The following is a 16,975-nucleotide window of genomic DNA, read 5'->3' as shown; positions in this document are numbered from 1 at the left end:
CTGTTAGTTTGCTAAGAGATGTCAGAAGGGTGAGTTAACGGCTGTATTGTGTATGTCGGGGCTATAAAGACTAGCTAGTCTGCCTTCCAGCCCAGCTCTGCCATGGACTTATGGATGACCTGTGCAAAAGTCATTTTACTTGTGCTCAATGTTATCTATGTTACTCAGGTTATCCTTACTGGATAAATGAGGTTTTCTCCAATAAAGATGCAATGTGAAGGCACTTTAAAAGAAAATAATAAAAATAACGGGTGAAGAATATTGGGGAAGAAAAAACTTGGAACTTTTTTCTGTTTTGGCTTTTTTGATTTCTTTTTTAAAAAACAAAGTTGTGCATGTTTTAGTCACCAACCGCTCCTCCCTCTTCCTGTTTGTTATTGTGTCCCTCCACACTCCCAGTCAGGGGGCAGCTTCTCTGGCCTCGTCAGCTGTGATGTCCTGGGAGTAGAGATCAGTGAAAAGAGCTGGCAGCCAGTAGTGGGCTTCTCCTGGAGCCTGCAGGTCCAGCCAGGCCAGCCCTTCCTTCAGCAGGTGCTCCTGGAGGGAAGGAAAAAGAACCTGAGGAAAGGGAGTTGACACAGCACAGAGGACAGTATCTAGCTGCCTGTATTAGGTCACCTAACAATGATGGGTCAGGAAAACCAGCAAAGGTTAAAGGCTTTCTGAACACATTACCAAAAGCTCAGGGCCCAAAGCAATAGTACAGTGGATAGGGTACATAGAATCCCAGGCACCCCATTTTAAGCACCACCAGCTTATGGTCCCAAATCCAAGAAAAAATGAAAACCAATATGGTAAGCCCTTAAAGTGTTTCTAACACTTGGGCAAAAATCCAGGACTGGAATTTTACCCAAATTTTACCTTAAGAGGATTTTTACTCTTGCCTGAGGTGTGAAAACACCACTAAGTTACCTAACCTGTGCTGCTGGGGAAAATTGTAAAGACAAATAGAGTTGGGTATCGTCAAAGGATTATAGGGACACAACATTTATTGCAGTTATTGATCTGAGCAAGTCACTAAAGCAGAGTCACGTGGTCCCCAGAGCCCACCAGGAATGATCCCAGAGTGCAGAGCCAGGTGTGGCGCCCAAACAATATTAGGGCCAAAGAGGTAGAAGGGAAGGCATACACGCCTTGCACAAGGCAGACCCAGATTCATAAGGCATCCCATGTGGTCCCCCAATCCCTATCATGAGTGATCCCTGAGTACTGCCCAGTATGACCCAAAAACCATTGGAGTGGTGAAGGAAGTCCTCTTTTAGTTAACTTTCTGGATAATGTGAATAAACCTATTTGGAGAAATTACTCAAAACTCTTAGTGTCATGGATCCAGTAAAAGGGCACAGATGGGTTGGTGTTATCCAACATCCTTAACCACTTCCATCACTCCGGCTATACTTGGTTCTGAGGTTTATAGGTTAGGGACCTTCAGAAGGTACTGCACTCAAGCTGCTCTTCACAGGCCTGACCTGACCTTTCATTCCAACCAGGTTATATGTACAGATAAAACTGTCAGAGTAAGACTTGGCATGTCATTGTAAGTAGCATTCATTCTCTCTAAGAATAGTGTCACTTTGAATATAAGCCTTGTTTCCATCTCACCAGGACCTGCTGAGCAGGAAGAGGCAGGTGCCCGGGAGCCCTGGTAGCAGTGGCAGAACCTGGCTTCACACCCTTGCCTGGCTTCTTCCTGGTGACACCTTCTGATGCCTAGCTGACTTGGAGTGTGTCGGTAGAGACCACCAGAGGAAGGCTGGAGTGCCTGCCTGTGTGGTACCTCTTCATCCACCTTTCATCTAGTCTCATTTCCTTTGGATCATCCCAAAAGACGTACCAACACTTGCCGTGCTCGCTCAGTCTCCCATTTAAGACTGGTTTTGATATCAGTGACAGTCACGTAGCCATTTTTCTGAAGGAAAAAAAGAACAAGTGAGTTGAATGTGCTACCCTTTAGGACACAAAATATGCCCAGGCACCAAGGATACTTATCTGAACAGGAAGAGAACCCACCCTTGAGAGAAGAGGGCACAGAAAAAGGATGGTGAGCACTGTCAGCAGAGAAGCAGCTTTCAGGATATGAGATAGGCTGAGTAGGTTCAATCTAAAACAGGATTTGGGGAGTACAGGGGTGGAGTGGGGAGTTGGGGCAGCTAGCTAAGATGGTGGAGTACATACCTGGCTCATCCCAGCATGGCAGGGTGGCCTGAGAACCCCTGAGCACAATATCACTGGGTCAAGGCGATAGCTTAAATAGCTAGAGCACATATTTTGCGTATAAGAGCTCCAGGTTCAATTCCTAGCACCACACGGTTCCCCACAGTGGGGTTCCCAAGAAACACTATACTTTATCTGAAGCAATGATATTTAATGGGGAAAAAAGGGGGAAAAAATAATATTTAACTGCCAGTCTGGGAACTGGGGCCACTCTGCTACAGCATGACATGGAAGACTGAATGAGTAATCATCACAAAATGTCCAAATCTAAACTCGATACTCAGCCCATGCCCTATTCATCCATAAGGAGAAGCGCTTCCCTTCCTTAGTTCCTACAATAGAGAAGTAAAATGAACATTTGGGGCTGGACAGATAGTCCAGGAGGTAAGGCCCTTGCTTTGCATGTGTGTTGAATTCCTGGTACCACATATCCCCCAAGCAAAGGAGGGGATATGTGAGCAAGGAATAGCTACTCAGCACTACTAGATAGAGTCCAAATATAAAAATCAGTCCTACTTAAATACATTTTGGGGAAGATGGGAGAAGTTGAAGAAAAGGAAGATATCAAAGATTAAACCATGTTTTTAGGAATCATTTTTAGTTTTGGGGTCACACCCAGTGGCGCCCAGGGGTTACTCCTGGCTCTGCTCTCAGAAATCGCTCCTTGGGGGACCATATGGGGTAACGGGATTTGAACTATTGTCCTTCTGCATGCAAGGCAAATGTCCTACCTCCATGTCATCTCTCCAGCCCCTAGGTAGTTTTAAAACATCAAAGATGGGGTCAGCTGGGCTAAGGGAATGGGTTACAGTGCATAATGAATGACCCAGGTTCAATTGAAGGCAGTATAAGGCCCCCAACCCCAGCATACCAGGTATAGCTTTGGAGGCCCTCAAATACCACTGGGTATGAACCTGGAGGCCCTAAAATTCCAACAGAGGGACCTACTGTCTCCATCAACGCAGAGCTTGCATCCTTGGGCCCTACCATTCAGCTGCATAGTTTGGTTGGTTAGGACTTTCCAGGAAGGCCAGAGCAATAGCACAGCAGGTAGGCGTTTACCTTACATGTTACAGACCTGGCACTGACCTAGGTTCAATGCCCTGCATCCTTTATGGTCCTTCAAGCCTGCCAGGAGCAATTCTGAGCACAGAGCCAGGAGTAACCCAAGCGCCACCAGGTGTAGCCCAACCCCCTCCCCCCAAAAAAAGAATTGCCAGGAGTGGCCCTTGGACTGTCTCAGCCCCATTTGAGATCTCCCTCAACCCCACCTACCCCCAGACCCCCCAAAAAAAATCAAATCAGGGATGTGGCTCAGTGTTGGAACATATGTCTCATATCTGAGGTCTTGGATTCTTTCCATTCCTGGCACCAAAACAAAAAGACATCGGAATCTGTATCCCCAAGGAAACGGCTATCTGCACATCTGTCTACTCCACTAGACTGTAAGCTCCTTGGGAGCAGGAATTGTCTATCATAACTGTCTATATATACATAGTCTAGCCTGGTGATCAGCCCTGTGGCTGCTCAATAAATGTCTGCTATACAAGTCCAGGTCTAAGTAGTTCATCTGTTAGCCAGTCTCACTGTTCCAGAAACTTTCCCAGGGCTGGGGATGCGACTCAGTGATAAAGCCCAGGCTGGCATGCATGAGGTTCTGAGTTTGCTTCCTAATACCAGAATTTTAAAAACTAACCAAGGGCCAGAGAGAGAGTACAGGGAATACAGCCCTGGCCTTACATAGAGGGCCCAGCTTGATCCCCAGCATCACAGTTACACCCCAAGCACTGCTCTAGGAGTGAGCCCCTAGCAGTCAGGTGTGCCTACCCACCCCCCAAAACCCACACCAGCCCTTCACAGACCATCCTTGCACCACACTCTGCTCTCAGCAGCATGCCTGTACCTCTGCCAGCTGCAGCACTACCGTGTGATCCATGCTGAGCTCGGCTGGAACGGACTGAATGAGGTAAGTGCCGCCCACCGGGATGATGCTGAAGCCAGTGCCAAGCGCCTTGAGTTTCTTGATGGCCCGGATCAAGTCGTCTCTGCGGTGAGGAAGAGATGCTGAGAGACTACTATTTGCCTAGACGCCATGCAGAATCTGCTGTGCCCTGGGCAGGATTCCTGACAGAAGACTCAAAGGGGCTGTACAACATTTAACACTGTCAGCCAAAAGGTATGGTTAAAGACTGGGACTTGGTCATTAAGGAGAGATGAGCTGGGGTTAGAATTTTCACTAAATTGTGAAAATACCACAGATTCCAGATACCAATACCACAGATTCCAAAGTACCACAGGAGCCCATCAGCCAAAGTGAAAGAATGAGCGAAGGACAGAGACACCAAGGAACAGTGTGAATTAGGGCAAAACAGAAAATTCTTGGGGCCGAAGCAGTGGCACAGGGCGTAAGGTGCGCTCGCCTAGGACAGACCTCGGTTCGATCCCCCCGGCGTTCCATATGTCCCCCAAGCCAGGAGCGATTTCTGAGCGCATAGCCAGGAGGCACCTCAGCATCACCAGGTGTGGCCAAAAAAAAAATTCTTTCCTCACATTGAAGGAAAAACCCAGTTGAATACTGCCACTTAAAAATGCAGGCCAGGCGGAAAGATAGCATGGAGGTAAGGTGTTGGCCTTGCATGCAGGACGGTGGTTCAAACCAGGGCATCCCTTATGGTCCCCCGAGCCTGCCAGGAGCAATTTCTGAGCATTGCAAGGGTCTCAAACTCACAGCCCGTGGGCCGTTTGCGGTCCTCCATACAACATTTTGTGGCCCTGCCCTAGAGGAATCTTTTTATGTTTTGTTTGTTTTAGTTGTTTGGGTCACACACCCCCAATGTTCAAGGCTTACTATTGACTTTGCACTCAAGGATCACCCCGACTTTGCCTCCTGCGGCCCCCAGGTAAATTGAATTTGAGACCCCTGGCAGAGCCAGGAGTAACCGCTGAGCGCTACCAGGTGTGACCCAAAAACCAAAAAAAATTTAAAAAAAGAAAGAAATGCATGCCAGGGTCCCATGATTTTGCTTTCTTAGTTGACAATTCAACTTAGGGGGACAATAAAAGAAACAGTATACAGACCAGCCCAACACTTTTCACCTTTATCAAACCAGAATCACATATCGGGTGCCTGCAAACCAGACCAACATACACCCTATCCCACAGTCCTGCTCAGTGCCTGCTCCAGTCACCCTGTCCTCAAGTAATCTCAAATATATACAGTACCAATATTCTCAGAAAGAATGCAGGGGCCAGGTTTAAAGTGCAGGCATAGCAAAGCACATGCCTCACCTGAGTTCTGATCCAGCACTGCATCCCCCACTTCCCCCTCCCATAAAAAAAAAAAAATAGAAATGCAAAGACCTTGGGGCCGGAGAGATAGCATGGAGGTAAGGCATTTACCTTTCATGCAGAAGGTCATCGGTTCGAATCCCGGCGTCCCATATGGTCCCCCGTGCATGCCAGGAGCAATTTCTGAGCACAGAGCCAGGAAAAACCCCTGAGCATTGCCGGGTGTGACCCAAAAACCACAAAAAAAAAAAAAAAAAAAAAGAAATGCAAAGACCAGAGATATATCTCAATGAGCTGAGCATATGCTTTGCATGCCAGAGGTCTGGGTCCAATAAATCTCCAGCACTAGCCTAGGACAGATCGCGGTTCGATCCCCCCGCGTCCCATATGCCCATATGGTCCCCCAAGCCAGGAGCGATTTCTGAGCACATAGCCAGGAGTAACCCCTGAGTGTCATCGGGTGTGGCCCAAAAACAGAACAAAAAAGATAGAACAGATGCCCAATAGATTCAATGGTTACCTGAAGTCATCCCCCTCTTCACTCTCCCTGGCAGTACTGTGGGACCATGTGGGAATCGAACTCTGGGTGGGGTTATGTCAGGCACATGTCCCAATTTTTTTTTTTTTTTGGTTTTTGGGTCACACCCAGCGGTGCTCAGGGGCTACTCCTGGCAGGCACGGGGGACCATATGGGACACCGGATTCGAACCAACCACCTTTGGTCCTGGATCGGCTGCTTGCAAGGCAAACACCGCTGTGCTCTCTCTCCGGGCCCACATGTCCCAACTTTGATAGTATCTCCCAGGCCCTCCCTCCGGCACTTTTTCACTTTTTGCAGTGTCAGGAATCAAACTCAGGGCTCTGTGAGCCACATCCCCCAGGCCTCAAAATGTTTTGTTTGTTATTTTTTGGGTCACACCCAGCTTCGCTCAGGGGTTATTCCTGGCTCTACGCTCAGAAATTGTTCCTCGCAGGCCCAGGGTGCCAGGATTCTAACCACTGTCCTTCCGCATGCAAGGCAAACACCCTACCTCCATTCTATCTCTCCGGCCCCTGTTTTTATTTTATTTTATTTTTTTTTTTTTTTGGTTTTTGGGCCACACCCAGTAACGCTCAGGAGTTGCTCCTGGCTATGTGCTCAGAAGTTGCTCCTGGCTTGGGGGACCATATGGGACACCGGGGGATCGAACCGCGGTCCGTCCAAGGCTAGCGCAGGCAAGGCAGGCACCTTACCTTTAGCGCCACCACCCGGCCCCTGTTTTTATTTTTTAAATTAATTAAAATTTGTTTTGTTTTTTGAGCCATACCCAGCTATGTATAGAACTTACTACTAACTCTGTTTTCAGGGATCACAAACATATGAAACACCTGTCCGGCCTCAAGCAATGTGAGAGCTTTGCCTGCTATACTACATACTGTTGCTTTTAACAGATACATTCTCTCCACTGGGTCCCAGAGCTGGCTTAACAAGATGAGCTCCTGGTTTGTACCAGAAAGTTTACACCTCACTCTGGAGCACAGAGGCAGGAGAAACCACTAAGCACTGCTAGAAAGGTGTAGTCAAAAGAACAAATCAGGGCCCGGAGAGATAGCACAGCGGCGTTTGCCTTGCAAGCAGCCAATCCAGGACCAAAGGTGGTTGGTTCGAATCCCGGTGTCCCATATGGTCCCCCCGTGCCTGCCAGGAGTTATTTCTGAGCAGACAGCCAGGAGTAACCCCTGAGCACCGCCGGGTGTGGCCCAAAAACCAAAAAAAAAAAAAGAAAAGAAAAGAAAAAAAAAGAACAAATCAACATTTTTCCATTGAAAAATGAGTGAGTTTGGTTTCTCTGCATATTTTCATTTGTCTAATTAAGTTTTTTCCCTCCTGATCACAAAGAAGAACAAGCTCAGTGGCAGAGCTTTTACTTTATATGTGAAGCCCTGGGTTTGATCTCTAGCACCCCGTGGTCCACTACGCATCACTGGGAGTAAGTAACCTACCAGCACTGCCCAAGAATGATTCCAAGGGGCCGGGCGGTGGTGCTAGAGGTAAGGTGCCTGCCTTGCCTGCGCTAGCCTAGGACGGACCGCGGTTCGATCCCCCGGCGTCCCATATGGTCCCCCAAGCCAGGAGCGACTTCTGAGCGCATAGCCAGGAGTAACCCCTGAGCGTCACCGGGTGTGGCCCAAAAACCAAAAAAAAAAAAAAAAAAAAAAAAGAATGATTCCAAAATACACACACACATACAAACACACAATCCTAAACTAGACAAAAAATTATAATAAATAAAACTAATACAAAAAATTAATAAAGCTAAAAAAGAAAAAAACAACTGGACATACAAGCAGTAGGAAGAAAAGGTTTGCATCTATTTAAAGATCTCTCTACATTCCGAAGGATTGGAAGCAAGACCTACTGGCTGACATCCTGGGCGAATTTGCCCCTTCCTTTTAACACCTGTTGATGTAGCTCCTCCAGAGTTATCAGACCTATTACAGAGAGAGGACAGAAGATGATTACTTTTATTGCCTATAAAAACAGGGAAAGGGGGTGGGAGAGGAGGGAGGGCATTGGTGGTGGGAATGTTGCACTGGTGAAGTCTCTATGACTGAAACCCAATTACAATCATGCTGGTAATCAGGGTGCTTAAAGATTTTATATTTAAGGGGGATAAAAAACAGGGAAAGGACCAAAGATGATTTACATGCAGGATGCCTGGATCCAATCTCTAGACCAATCACTGAACGGCCCGATAACCACCAGGAGCAGCAGCCAGCATAGAATAGCTACTGAGCACCACCACATATGGCCCAAAAAACAAACCCCATCACTCCAATTAAGTAGCATGTCTGAAAAACTGACTATTCTCTGTTATCACGGCTATATCAATTTATAGCCAGTGATTTATAATTCTTCCTGGTGGTGCTCGTGGAACCATATGGCGCCAGGGATCAAACCCAGGCTTCCTACATTTAACCATGTACTCAGGCCCTTTGAGCTCTCTCCCAGCTCTGATGACTATTTGTAAGTTCACATTTTAGGGAACCCAAACTTATTGGTGGCATCACTACAGCTTTATGATAGAACAGGTCTAATGTTCTTAGGAGGGGCTGGAGATAGCACAGGGTAGGACGTTTGTCTTGCAAGCAGCTTATTCGAACAGATGGTGGTTCAAATCCCAGCATCCCATGTGGTCCCCTGTGCCTGACAGAAGCTACTTCTGAGTGCAGTCAGGAGTAAACCCTGAGCACCACCAGGTGTGACCCAAAAACCAAAATAAAGTTCTCGGGACCGGAGCAATAGCACAGCAGTAGGGCATTTGCCTTGCACACGGCAGATCTAGGATGAACCTTGGTTTGAACCCCGGTGTCCCATATGGTCCCCAGAGCCAGGAGTGATTTCTGAGCACATGGCCAGGAGTAACTAACCCCTGAGTGTCACAGGGTATGGCCCAAAAAGCAAAAATAAAATAAAATAGGCCCGGAGAGATAGCACAGCGGTGTTTGCCTTGCAAGCAGTCGATCCCGGACCTAAGGTGGTTGGTTCGAATTCCGGTGTTCCATATGGTCCCCCGTGCCTGCCAGGAGCTATTTCTGAGCAGACAGCCAGGAGGAACCCCTGAGCACCGCCGGGTGTGGCCCAAAAACCAAAAGAATAAATAAATAAATAAATAAATAAATAAATAAATAAATAAATAAAATAAATTTCACATGAAAAAGAAATCAGAACCAGGGGCCAGAGCAATAGCACAGCAGAAGGGCATTTGCCTTGTACGTGACCAACCCGGGACTGACCTGGGTTTGATTCCCAGCATCCCAAGCCTGCCAGAATGACTTCTGAGCACCAACAGATGTGATGCAAAAATCAAAAACCAAAAACAATAAGAAAAATGCTTTTCAGCAGCCAGAGAAATAGTACAAGAATTAAAGTGAAAATGTATACCCTGCACACATGTGCATGTGCTTGCGAACACACACGCGCACACACACACATGTGTGTGTGTTTCAAGACTAACAGCTTTTTGTTTTTGTTTTTGGTTATGCACTCAGAAATCCCACATGGGATGCCAGGGGATCGAACAGTGGTCCATCCTAGGTTAGTGCGTAGCAAAGCAAACGCCCTACCACTTGCACCACTGCTCCGGCCCCAAGACTAACAGCTTTTTAGGACCTTATTGGCCTGCCAATTGCAGTACAGAAAAGGCAATCATTTATCCAGCCTAGCATCCTCCTCACCTCCATTCCGATGCTTCAGGGCCAGGCATACTTCAATAATTTGGACACCCAGTTCATAATAGAAGTCTCCCACACCCAGCATCTCAGACCAGAATCCTTTTCCAGCTAAAAGACAGAAAGGTAAAAACTAGATTATTTACTAGTTTACATCTCTTTCAAAGCTAGATTAGGGGCTGGAGCAATAACACAGCAAGTAGGGCATTTGCCTTGCATGCGGCAGACCAGGGTTTCATCCCGGCATCTCATATGATCCCCAAATAAAAAAGTTAGATTAAAATATCTGGGGCTGGAGAGATAGCATGGTGATAGGGCATTTGCCTTGCATGCAGAATGACAGTGGTTCGAATCCCAGCATCCCATATGATCCCCCCCCCCCCCGAGCCTGCCAGGAGTGATTTCTGAGCGTAGAATCAGGAGTAACCCCTGAGCGCTGCCGGGTGTGACCCAAAAACAAAAACAAAATCTATTGTAGGGGCCAGAAAATAGCACAGCGGTAAGGCGTTTGCCTTGCATGCAGAAGGATGGTGGTTTGAATCCTGGCATCCCATATGGTTCCCCGAGCCTGCTGGGGGCGATTTCTGAGCATAGAGCTAGGAGTAACCCCTGAGCACTGCCAGGTGTGGCCCAAAAACCAAAACCAAAACCAAACAAAATATCTACCATAGGGGTCAGAGAGATAGCATGGAGGTAAGGCATTTGCCTTGCATGCAGAAGGACAGTGGCTTGAATCCTGGCATCCCATGTGGTCCCCCAAGCCCGCCAGGAGTGATTTCTGAGCATAGAGCCAGGAGTAACCCCTGAAAGTTACTGGGTATGACCGAAAAACCAAAAAAAAAATTTACCTTAGGGTCCAGAGCAATAGTATAGCAGGTCAAGCATGTGCCTTGCATGAGGCTGACTGCATTCAATCCATGTGTCCCATATGATTCCCTAAGCCCACCAGGTGTAATTCCTAAGTGCAGAGCCAGGAATAACACTGGAGCACTGTTGAGTGTGGCCCCAAAACAAAACAAAACAATCTACTCTATAGGTGGTGGACTAAAAGTACATGAGTCAAGTGCTTGCCTTGCATGCAGGCAACCCCAGTTTAATCTCCAAAACCACATATGATCCCCTGAGCACAGCCAGGTTTCACTTGTAAGCATAAAGTTCTCCTGAGTACTGCAGGATGTAAGCTAAACACATCACTTTTCCCAAGGAAATAAAACAAAACAAAACAAAACAAAACATGGGGCCAGAGCAGTAGCACAAGGGGTAAGGTGTCTGCCTTGTGCACGCCAGCCTAGGATGGACTGTGGTTCTGAGCATGTAGGCAGGAGTAACCCCTGAGCATCAATGGGAATGGCCCTAAAACAAAAACAAATAAACCAAAATATATAGTGAAATACAAGGGGGAAATAATCTAGGAAAAGAAGAGAGACTGTGCATGTCTCTCTAAAATCCACTGAAGGAGGGGGTTAAAACAATATTACAGGGCCCGGAGAGATAGCACAGTGGCGTTTGCCTTGCAAGCAGCCGATCCAGGACCAAAGGTGGTTGGTTCAAATCCCGGTGTCCCATATGGTCCCCCGTGCCTGCCAGGAGCTATTTCTGAGCAGACAGCCAGGAGTAACCCCTGAGCACCGCCGGATGTGGCTCAAAAACCAAAAAAAAAACAAAAAAAAAAACAATATTACAGATGGCAGGATGTTTGCCTTGCAAGAGGCAGATCGAGATTTGATCCCTGGCAAGCCCATCAAGTCCCTGAGCCTTCCAGGAGTGATCCCCAAGCACAACGCCATGAGTAAGCTCTAAATACAGCTGGGTGGGGCCGGGAAGGTGGCGCTAGAGGTAAGGTGTCTGCCTTACAAGCGCTAGCGTAGGTCGGACCGCAGTTCGATCCCCCGGTGTCCCATATGGTCTCCCCAAGCCAGGGGTGATTTCTGAGCTCATAGCCAGGAGTAACCCCTGAGCGTCAAACGGGTGTGGCCCAAAAACCAAAATAAATAAATAAATAAATAAATAAATAAATAAATAAATAAATAAATAAATACAGCTGGGTGCAGCAAGATACAAAAAAAATTGATTGAAGGGAGCAAGAGCAATAGTGCAGCAGAGAGGTGCTTGCTGTGCAACCTAGGTTCAATCCTCAGCATCATACAGTCTCTGAATCCCTCCAGGAGTGATCCCTGAGTGCAGAACCAAAAGCCCTAATCACCATTTGGTGTGGCACCCAAACAAAACAAGTCCAAGAGCAGGGCGCATGTGGTCAACATGAGCCTAGCACAGCATTACCACACATTAACCACACATTAGTTCAAGAAGTCTGTGATACCAAAAAAAAAAAAAAAAAGGAAGAGCCCGGAGAGATAGCACAGCGGTGTTTGCCTTGCAAGCAGCCAATCCAGGACCTAAGGTGGTTGGTTCGAATCCCGGTGTCCCATATGGTCCCCCGTGCCTGCCAGGAGCTATTTCTGTGTAGACAGCCAGGAGTAACCCCTGAGCACTGCCGGGTGTGGCCCAAAAACCAAAAAAAAAGAAGTCTGTGATGATGGTATCCAAAAGAAAACCCTTAAATTACTAACAATACTCGCAGTAAGGGTCAGGGTAAGACTTACTTTTCACCTTCCTTTTTACTCCTGGTTTTTTTTTTTTTAATAAAGGGAAAATACAGCCATAGAAATTTCAGGGAAGAGGGCCAGAGAGATAGCACAGAGGTAGGGCATTTGCTTTGCATGCAGAAGGGCAGTGGTTCGAGTCCTGGCATCCCTTATGGTCCCCCAAGCCTGCCAGAAGCAATTTCTGAGCATATAGCCAGGAGTAACCCCTGAGTGCAGCCAGGTGCGAACCAAAAACAAAAACAAACAAAAAAAAAATTTCAGGGAGGGGATGTACATTAGCCTACTTGACCTGCACCCAGCTTTTCCATGTTCCCTATCAAATCCTGTTAGATAAAACCTCAAGACAAAATCCTCTGATTCTCCCAGCAAGCCCCAGGTGTCACAACAATAATGACAATAACTGGGGCTGGAGAGAGAGCATGAAGGTAAGACATTTGCCTTTCATGCAGAAGGTCATTGGTTCAAATCCCGGCATCCCATATGGTCCCCTGTGCCTGCCAGGAGCAATTTCTGAGCATGGAGCCAGGAGTAACCCCTGAGCACTGCCGGGTGTGACTCAAAAACCAAAATAAATAAATAAATAATGAAAATAACTAGGTGGATTCGTGTTCCTTAGTAATGCTGAAAGTGGGGCCCTATAGACAACCCCTTACAGGCCAGAGGATCCACCCCAATGGTGGCACACATGTCCTGGAACTGCACCCGAAACTCTGGATTCTTCCTGATCTCCTGCTTGTGTTTGCTGGCAAATTCCTCCAGGTTGGTCTTGAACATGTCCAACTGCTTAGACATCTGTAAGATGGACAAGGAGAAGATGGGAGCAGATTATCATCCAGCTAGATAACAACCAAATGCCCAAACCACAAACCATGTGGCTGGCTTAGAGTTAGGCAGAAATAACTTACTCCTTCAGGCTTACCACGATTTCACCTGCTATTCTAACATTTGTATTGTGTGATTGTTTATGTGTGTGTGTGAGTCTGTCCTGTTCTCTCTCTCTCTCTCTCTCTCTCTCTCTCTCTCTCTCTCTCTCTCTCTCTCTCTCTCTCTCTCTCTCTCTCTCTCTCTCTCTCTCTCTCTCTCTCTCTCTCTCTCTCTCTCTCTCTCTCTCTCTCTCTCTCTCTCTCTCTCTCTCTCTCTGCTGTTTTGCTTTTGGATCACACCCAGTGGTATTCGGGTTCGATGCTTGCAAGGCAAATGCCCTACCACTGTGCTATCGCTCCAGCCCCAAGTCTTGTTTTCAATGCATCAAGCAGGGATGCATCGAAAAATCCTTATGCACATCTAATATATATTTATCCACCCATAAAAAGAAATGTTATGTGGGCCAGAGCAAAAGCACAGCGGTAGGGTGCTAGCTTTGCATTTAGCCAACCTGGACAAACCTGGGTGACCCTGCCAGGAGCAATTTCTGAGCACAGAGTCAGGAGTAACCCCTGAGCGCCATTGGGTATGGCCCAAAAACAAAAACAACAAAAATGTTATTCAATTGAATGTGTACCTAGGGCCAGAGTGATAGCACAGTCATAGGGCATTTGCCTTCCATGCTGCCAACCTGGGATGGACCTGGGTTTGATCCCTGCATCTCATAATGTCCCCAGAGCCTGCCAGGAGTAATTTCTGAGCACAGAGCCAGGCATAACCTTAAGTGTCTCCTGGTAAGGCCCAAAAACAAATTAAGAAACCCTGAAGGTGCATATAGTCCATTTTGTCTTTAAATTAACGAAATCCATGTCTTACGTGGAAAAATCTTCCATTGGAAAATCTTCAGTCACTACCTGAATGACTAAAAGAAAATGGAAATAGGGGTCCGATGAGGTGACGCTAGAGGTAAGGTGTCTGCCTTGCAAGCACTAGCCAAGGAAGGACCTCGGTTGGATCCCCCGGCGTCCTATATGGTCCCCCCATGCCAGGGGCAATTTCTGAGCACTTAGCCAGGAATAACCCCTGAGCATCAAATGGGTGTGGCCGGAAAAAAAAAAAGAAAATGGAAATGTGAAGAGTAATAAAGTAGGTCTGTGTGCAGTTAAACCTTTGAGGCATGATGAGACTGGAGCAAAAGCACAGGTGGAAGGGTATTTGCTTTGTACGAACCTGGGTTCGATCCTCAGCATTCCATAAGGTCCTCAAAGCACCTCCAGGAGTGATTCCTGAGTACAGAGTCAGGAGTAACCGAGCACCGCTGGTGTGGCCCAAAAACAACAATAACCAAAAAACAAAAAAAAACAACAAAACCAAAACCTTTGAGGCATGAAATTCTTTTGAGATCAACTCTTGAGAGAGAGAGAGAGAGAGAGAATCCTGGGTGGGCCTAAGATTCCGTTCTAAATGGTTTGAGAGGATATTTAATAAATTACTATTTTGGGGCCGGCGAGGTGGCGCTAGAGGTAAGCGCTAGCCAAGGAAAGACCGCAGTTCGATCCCCCGGCGTCCCATATGGTCCCCCCAAGCCAGGGGCAATTTCTGAGAACTTAGCCAGGAGTAACCCCTGAGCATCAAATGGGTGTGGCCAAAAAACCAAAAATAAATAAATAAATAAAAATAAATTACTATTTGCAGTACTTCCTTTATTTCTAAATAAGGAAAAACTAAGGAAGCTTATACTTTTCAGACCAAAAGAAACCAGGTCAAATATTTCTTTTCGTTTACATATTAAAGCTTTTTTCTTTTATTTCTTTTTTTTTTTTTTTTTTTTTTTTTGGGCCACATCCAGCAGTGCTCAGGAGTTACTCCTAGTTCAGTTACAGAGCCCTGGTTGGCTGCATTGAAGACAAATGCCCTACCCATTGTGCTATCGCTTAGGCATCCAAAACTTTTTTTTCCCTTTTGGCAAAGCCAGAGATCAAGCTCAGGACTTCACAAAGCAAAACATGTGCTCTCCCATTTAGGCACATTCCAGGCCCAAAAATTTACACCTTATTACAACCACCCTTTCAGGGGATTCCTCCATGTCATTGCTCCTGGCACCAGTTCTTTGCTCAACTTAAAGGTCCATTTCCCTGAGTCTGCACTCAGCGAAGTAAGCCCAGACAAGAAAGGAAAATGTCCGAGAAGGAAGCTACAGGAGCCACACCCCCATTACTCACACACACCCTTCAGGAATGTACCTGGAGTGGATGGTATTGAGGGAGGGGAGGGTACTAACAGCCAGGCAACATTTGCCTATTAGACACTTAAATGAAACCTCTCCACCCGAAACCTAAATCAAACAACTCTCCCATCTACTACCCATGTAACTTTAACCAACTAACATCACCTATGTCGGCCCGATCTAAACCGGGCAAAGCCTCCACTACCGGGAGCAAAGAATATGTTAGTGCCTGCAGAGAAAATGCTGCAGAGAATGGATCAGCTTCAACAGAGATCAGAGATCAGAGAACCGATCAGAGTCTTTGTGATTAGCGAGTCAGCGATCGGATTTGCAAAACGCCCGACTTTTCTTTCCTTCAGTCAAAGCCATCAAATTTGGAACAAAGGAGTCTGGCTGCGGACGTGTCGAGACTCCCCCGCCTGGCCTGCAGCCCTCCCTCCACACAACTCACCTGCGCCAGCTGGTCCTCAGCCAACACCGTCCCTCGCTCCTTATACTTGGCCTGTGGGACAAAGAGAGGAGCGTGAGTGCGAGTGGGCGTGGGGCTGACAAGGGCCGCCGCTGTCGTAGGCCAAAGGGACGGTTTGCAAAAAAAATATGTAAATATATAAAAATAATGTATTAAATTATTAGACGTCAGGTTATTGATTATACATTAAATCGTTAAATATCAGATTACTAATTATATGTTAAATTATATATATAGCAAAAGAGACAACTCGTCTGTAGTCAAATTTGGGGAAGTGTGTGGATCTGAGCAGACCGACCATGCACTCCCCCAAAACCTTGGAGACACTCATAGCCCCAGAATCTGGCCAGATTTAGGGCTGGAGCTGGGCTCCGAGATTGAGATATCCAACGCAATCTAAGGTAACTGCAGATCGGCTCCCTTCTCCTTCTCCTCACCTCCGCAAGCTTCTTCTTGGCGATGGCGCCGGCTCCCACCCCGCGGCGGTGCATCCCCGCCCTGGGACCGCGGGCAGCCCGGCTGCCCGGACCCCGGGTCTCCGCGTCCCGGGATCCGCTGCCGGTTCCCCCACAATGCGCAGGCGCGTACTGACGTCATCTCCGCGCGTCGGAAGTCTCAAGCGCCGACTTCCGGTCTCGGGCTTCCGGGTTTCCCACTGTAGAAGGTTCATGGACTCCGCCTGCTGCTAGAGGCCCATTGCTTCTAAAAACCACGTCCCGGAAGCATGGAAAGGCCGCTTTTTTTTTTTTTTTTTTTGACTTAGCCCCCATGCACCCCACCTTGTTGACCACTTGGAATGTTTCTTCCCTTCTCTATCTCCCATTCTCCAGCTGTGAAAGTCCACCTTGCTCTTTGGCCATTTTCCGCAGGCCATGCACACTTTGATCACTAAGAGTGTCAATAGATTGAGACTAGACTCCGCAGACATAGTGAGGGAGGGTGTTTGTCTTCTACACGGTTGACCCGGGTTTGATCCAGGCAACCTTATGGTACCCTGAGCACAGCTAGGAGTAAGTCCTGAGCACTGATGCGTATGTCACAAAAACAAAAACAACAAACCAAAAAGAATGTGTGTGACCTCTAGTCCCAGCAACT

At 47.2% G+C, this 16,975-nt stretch overlaps 1 protein-coding gene across 2 annotated transcripts; it reads right to left on the bottom strand.

Annotated features, from left to right (window-relative positions):
* Positions 1 to 261: 261 nt before the first annotated feature.
* Positions 262 to 16,443, bottom strand: SNF8 (SNF8 subunit of ESCRT-II). 2 transcript variants are annotated; one of them, XM_049781049.1, is made up of 8 exons: positions 16,318 to 16,443; positions 15,863 to 15,913; positions 12,974 to 13,112; positions 9,721 to 9,825; positions 7,902 to 7,974; positions 4,118 to 4,259; positions 1,835 to 1,909; positions 262 to 537 (listed from the first exon to the last, which is right to left on the bottom strand). In XM_049781049.1, exons 1-8 carry the CDS (start codon positions 16,369 to 16,371, stop codon positions 400 to 402), a joined length of 777 nt encoding a protein of 258 aa, XP_049637006.1. In that variant the 5' UTR covers positions 16,372 to 16,443; the 3' UTR covers positions 262 to 399. The 2 variants fall into 2 exon arrangements, with proteins under 2 accessions (XP_049637006.1, XP_049637012.1); XM_049781055.1 differs by lacking the exons at positions 12,974 to 13,112; positions 15,863 to 15,913; positions 16,318 to 16,443 and adding an exon at positions 10,381 to 10,388.
* Between the last annotated feature and the right edge of the window lie 532 nt (positions 16,444 to 16,975).

This window comes from Suncus etruscus, chromosome 1 (assembly GCF_024139225.1).
Source record: "Suncus etruscus isolate mSunEtr1 chromosome 1, mSunEtr1.pri.cur, whole genome shotgun sequence".
Lineage (NCBI taxonomy): Eukaryota > Metazoa > Chordata > Mammalia > Eulipotyphla > Soricidae > Suncus > Suncus etruscus.
The sequence above is the reverse complement of the archived record's forward strand: the minus strand, read 5'-3'. Positions and strand labels throughout refer to the sequence as shown.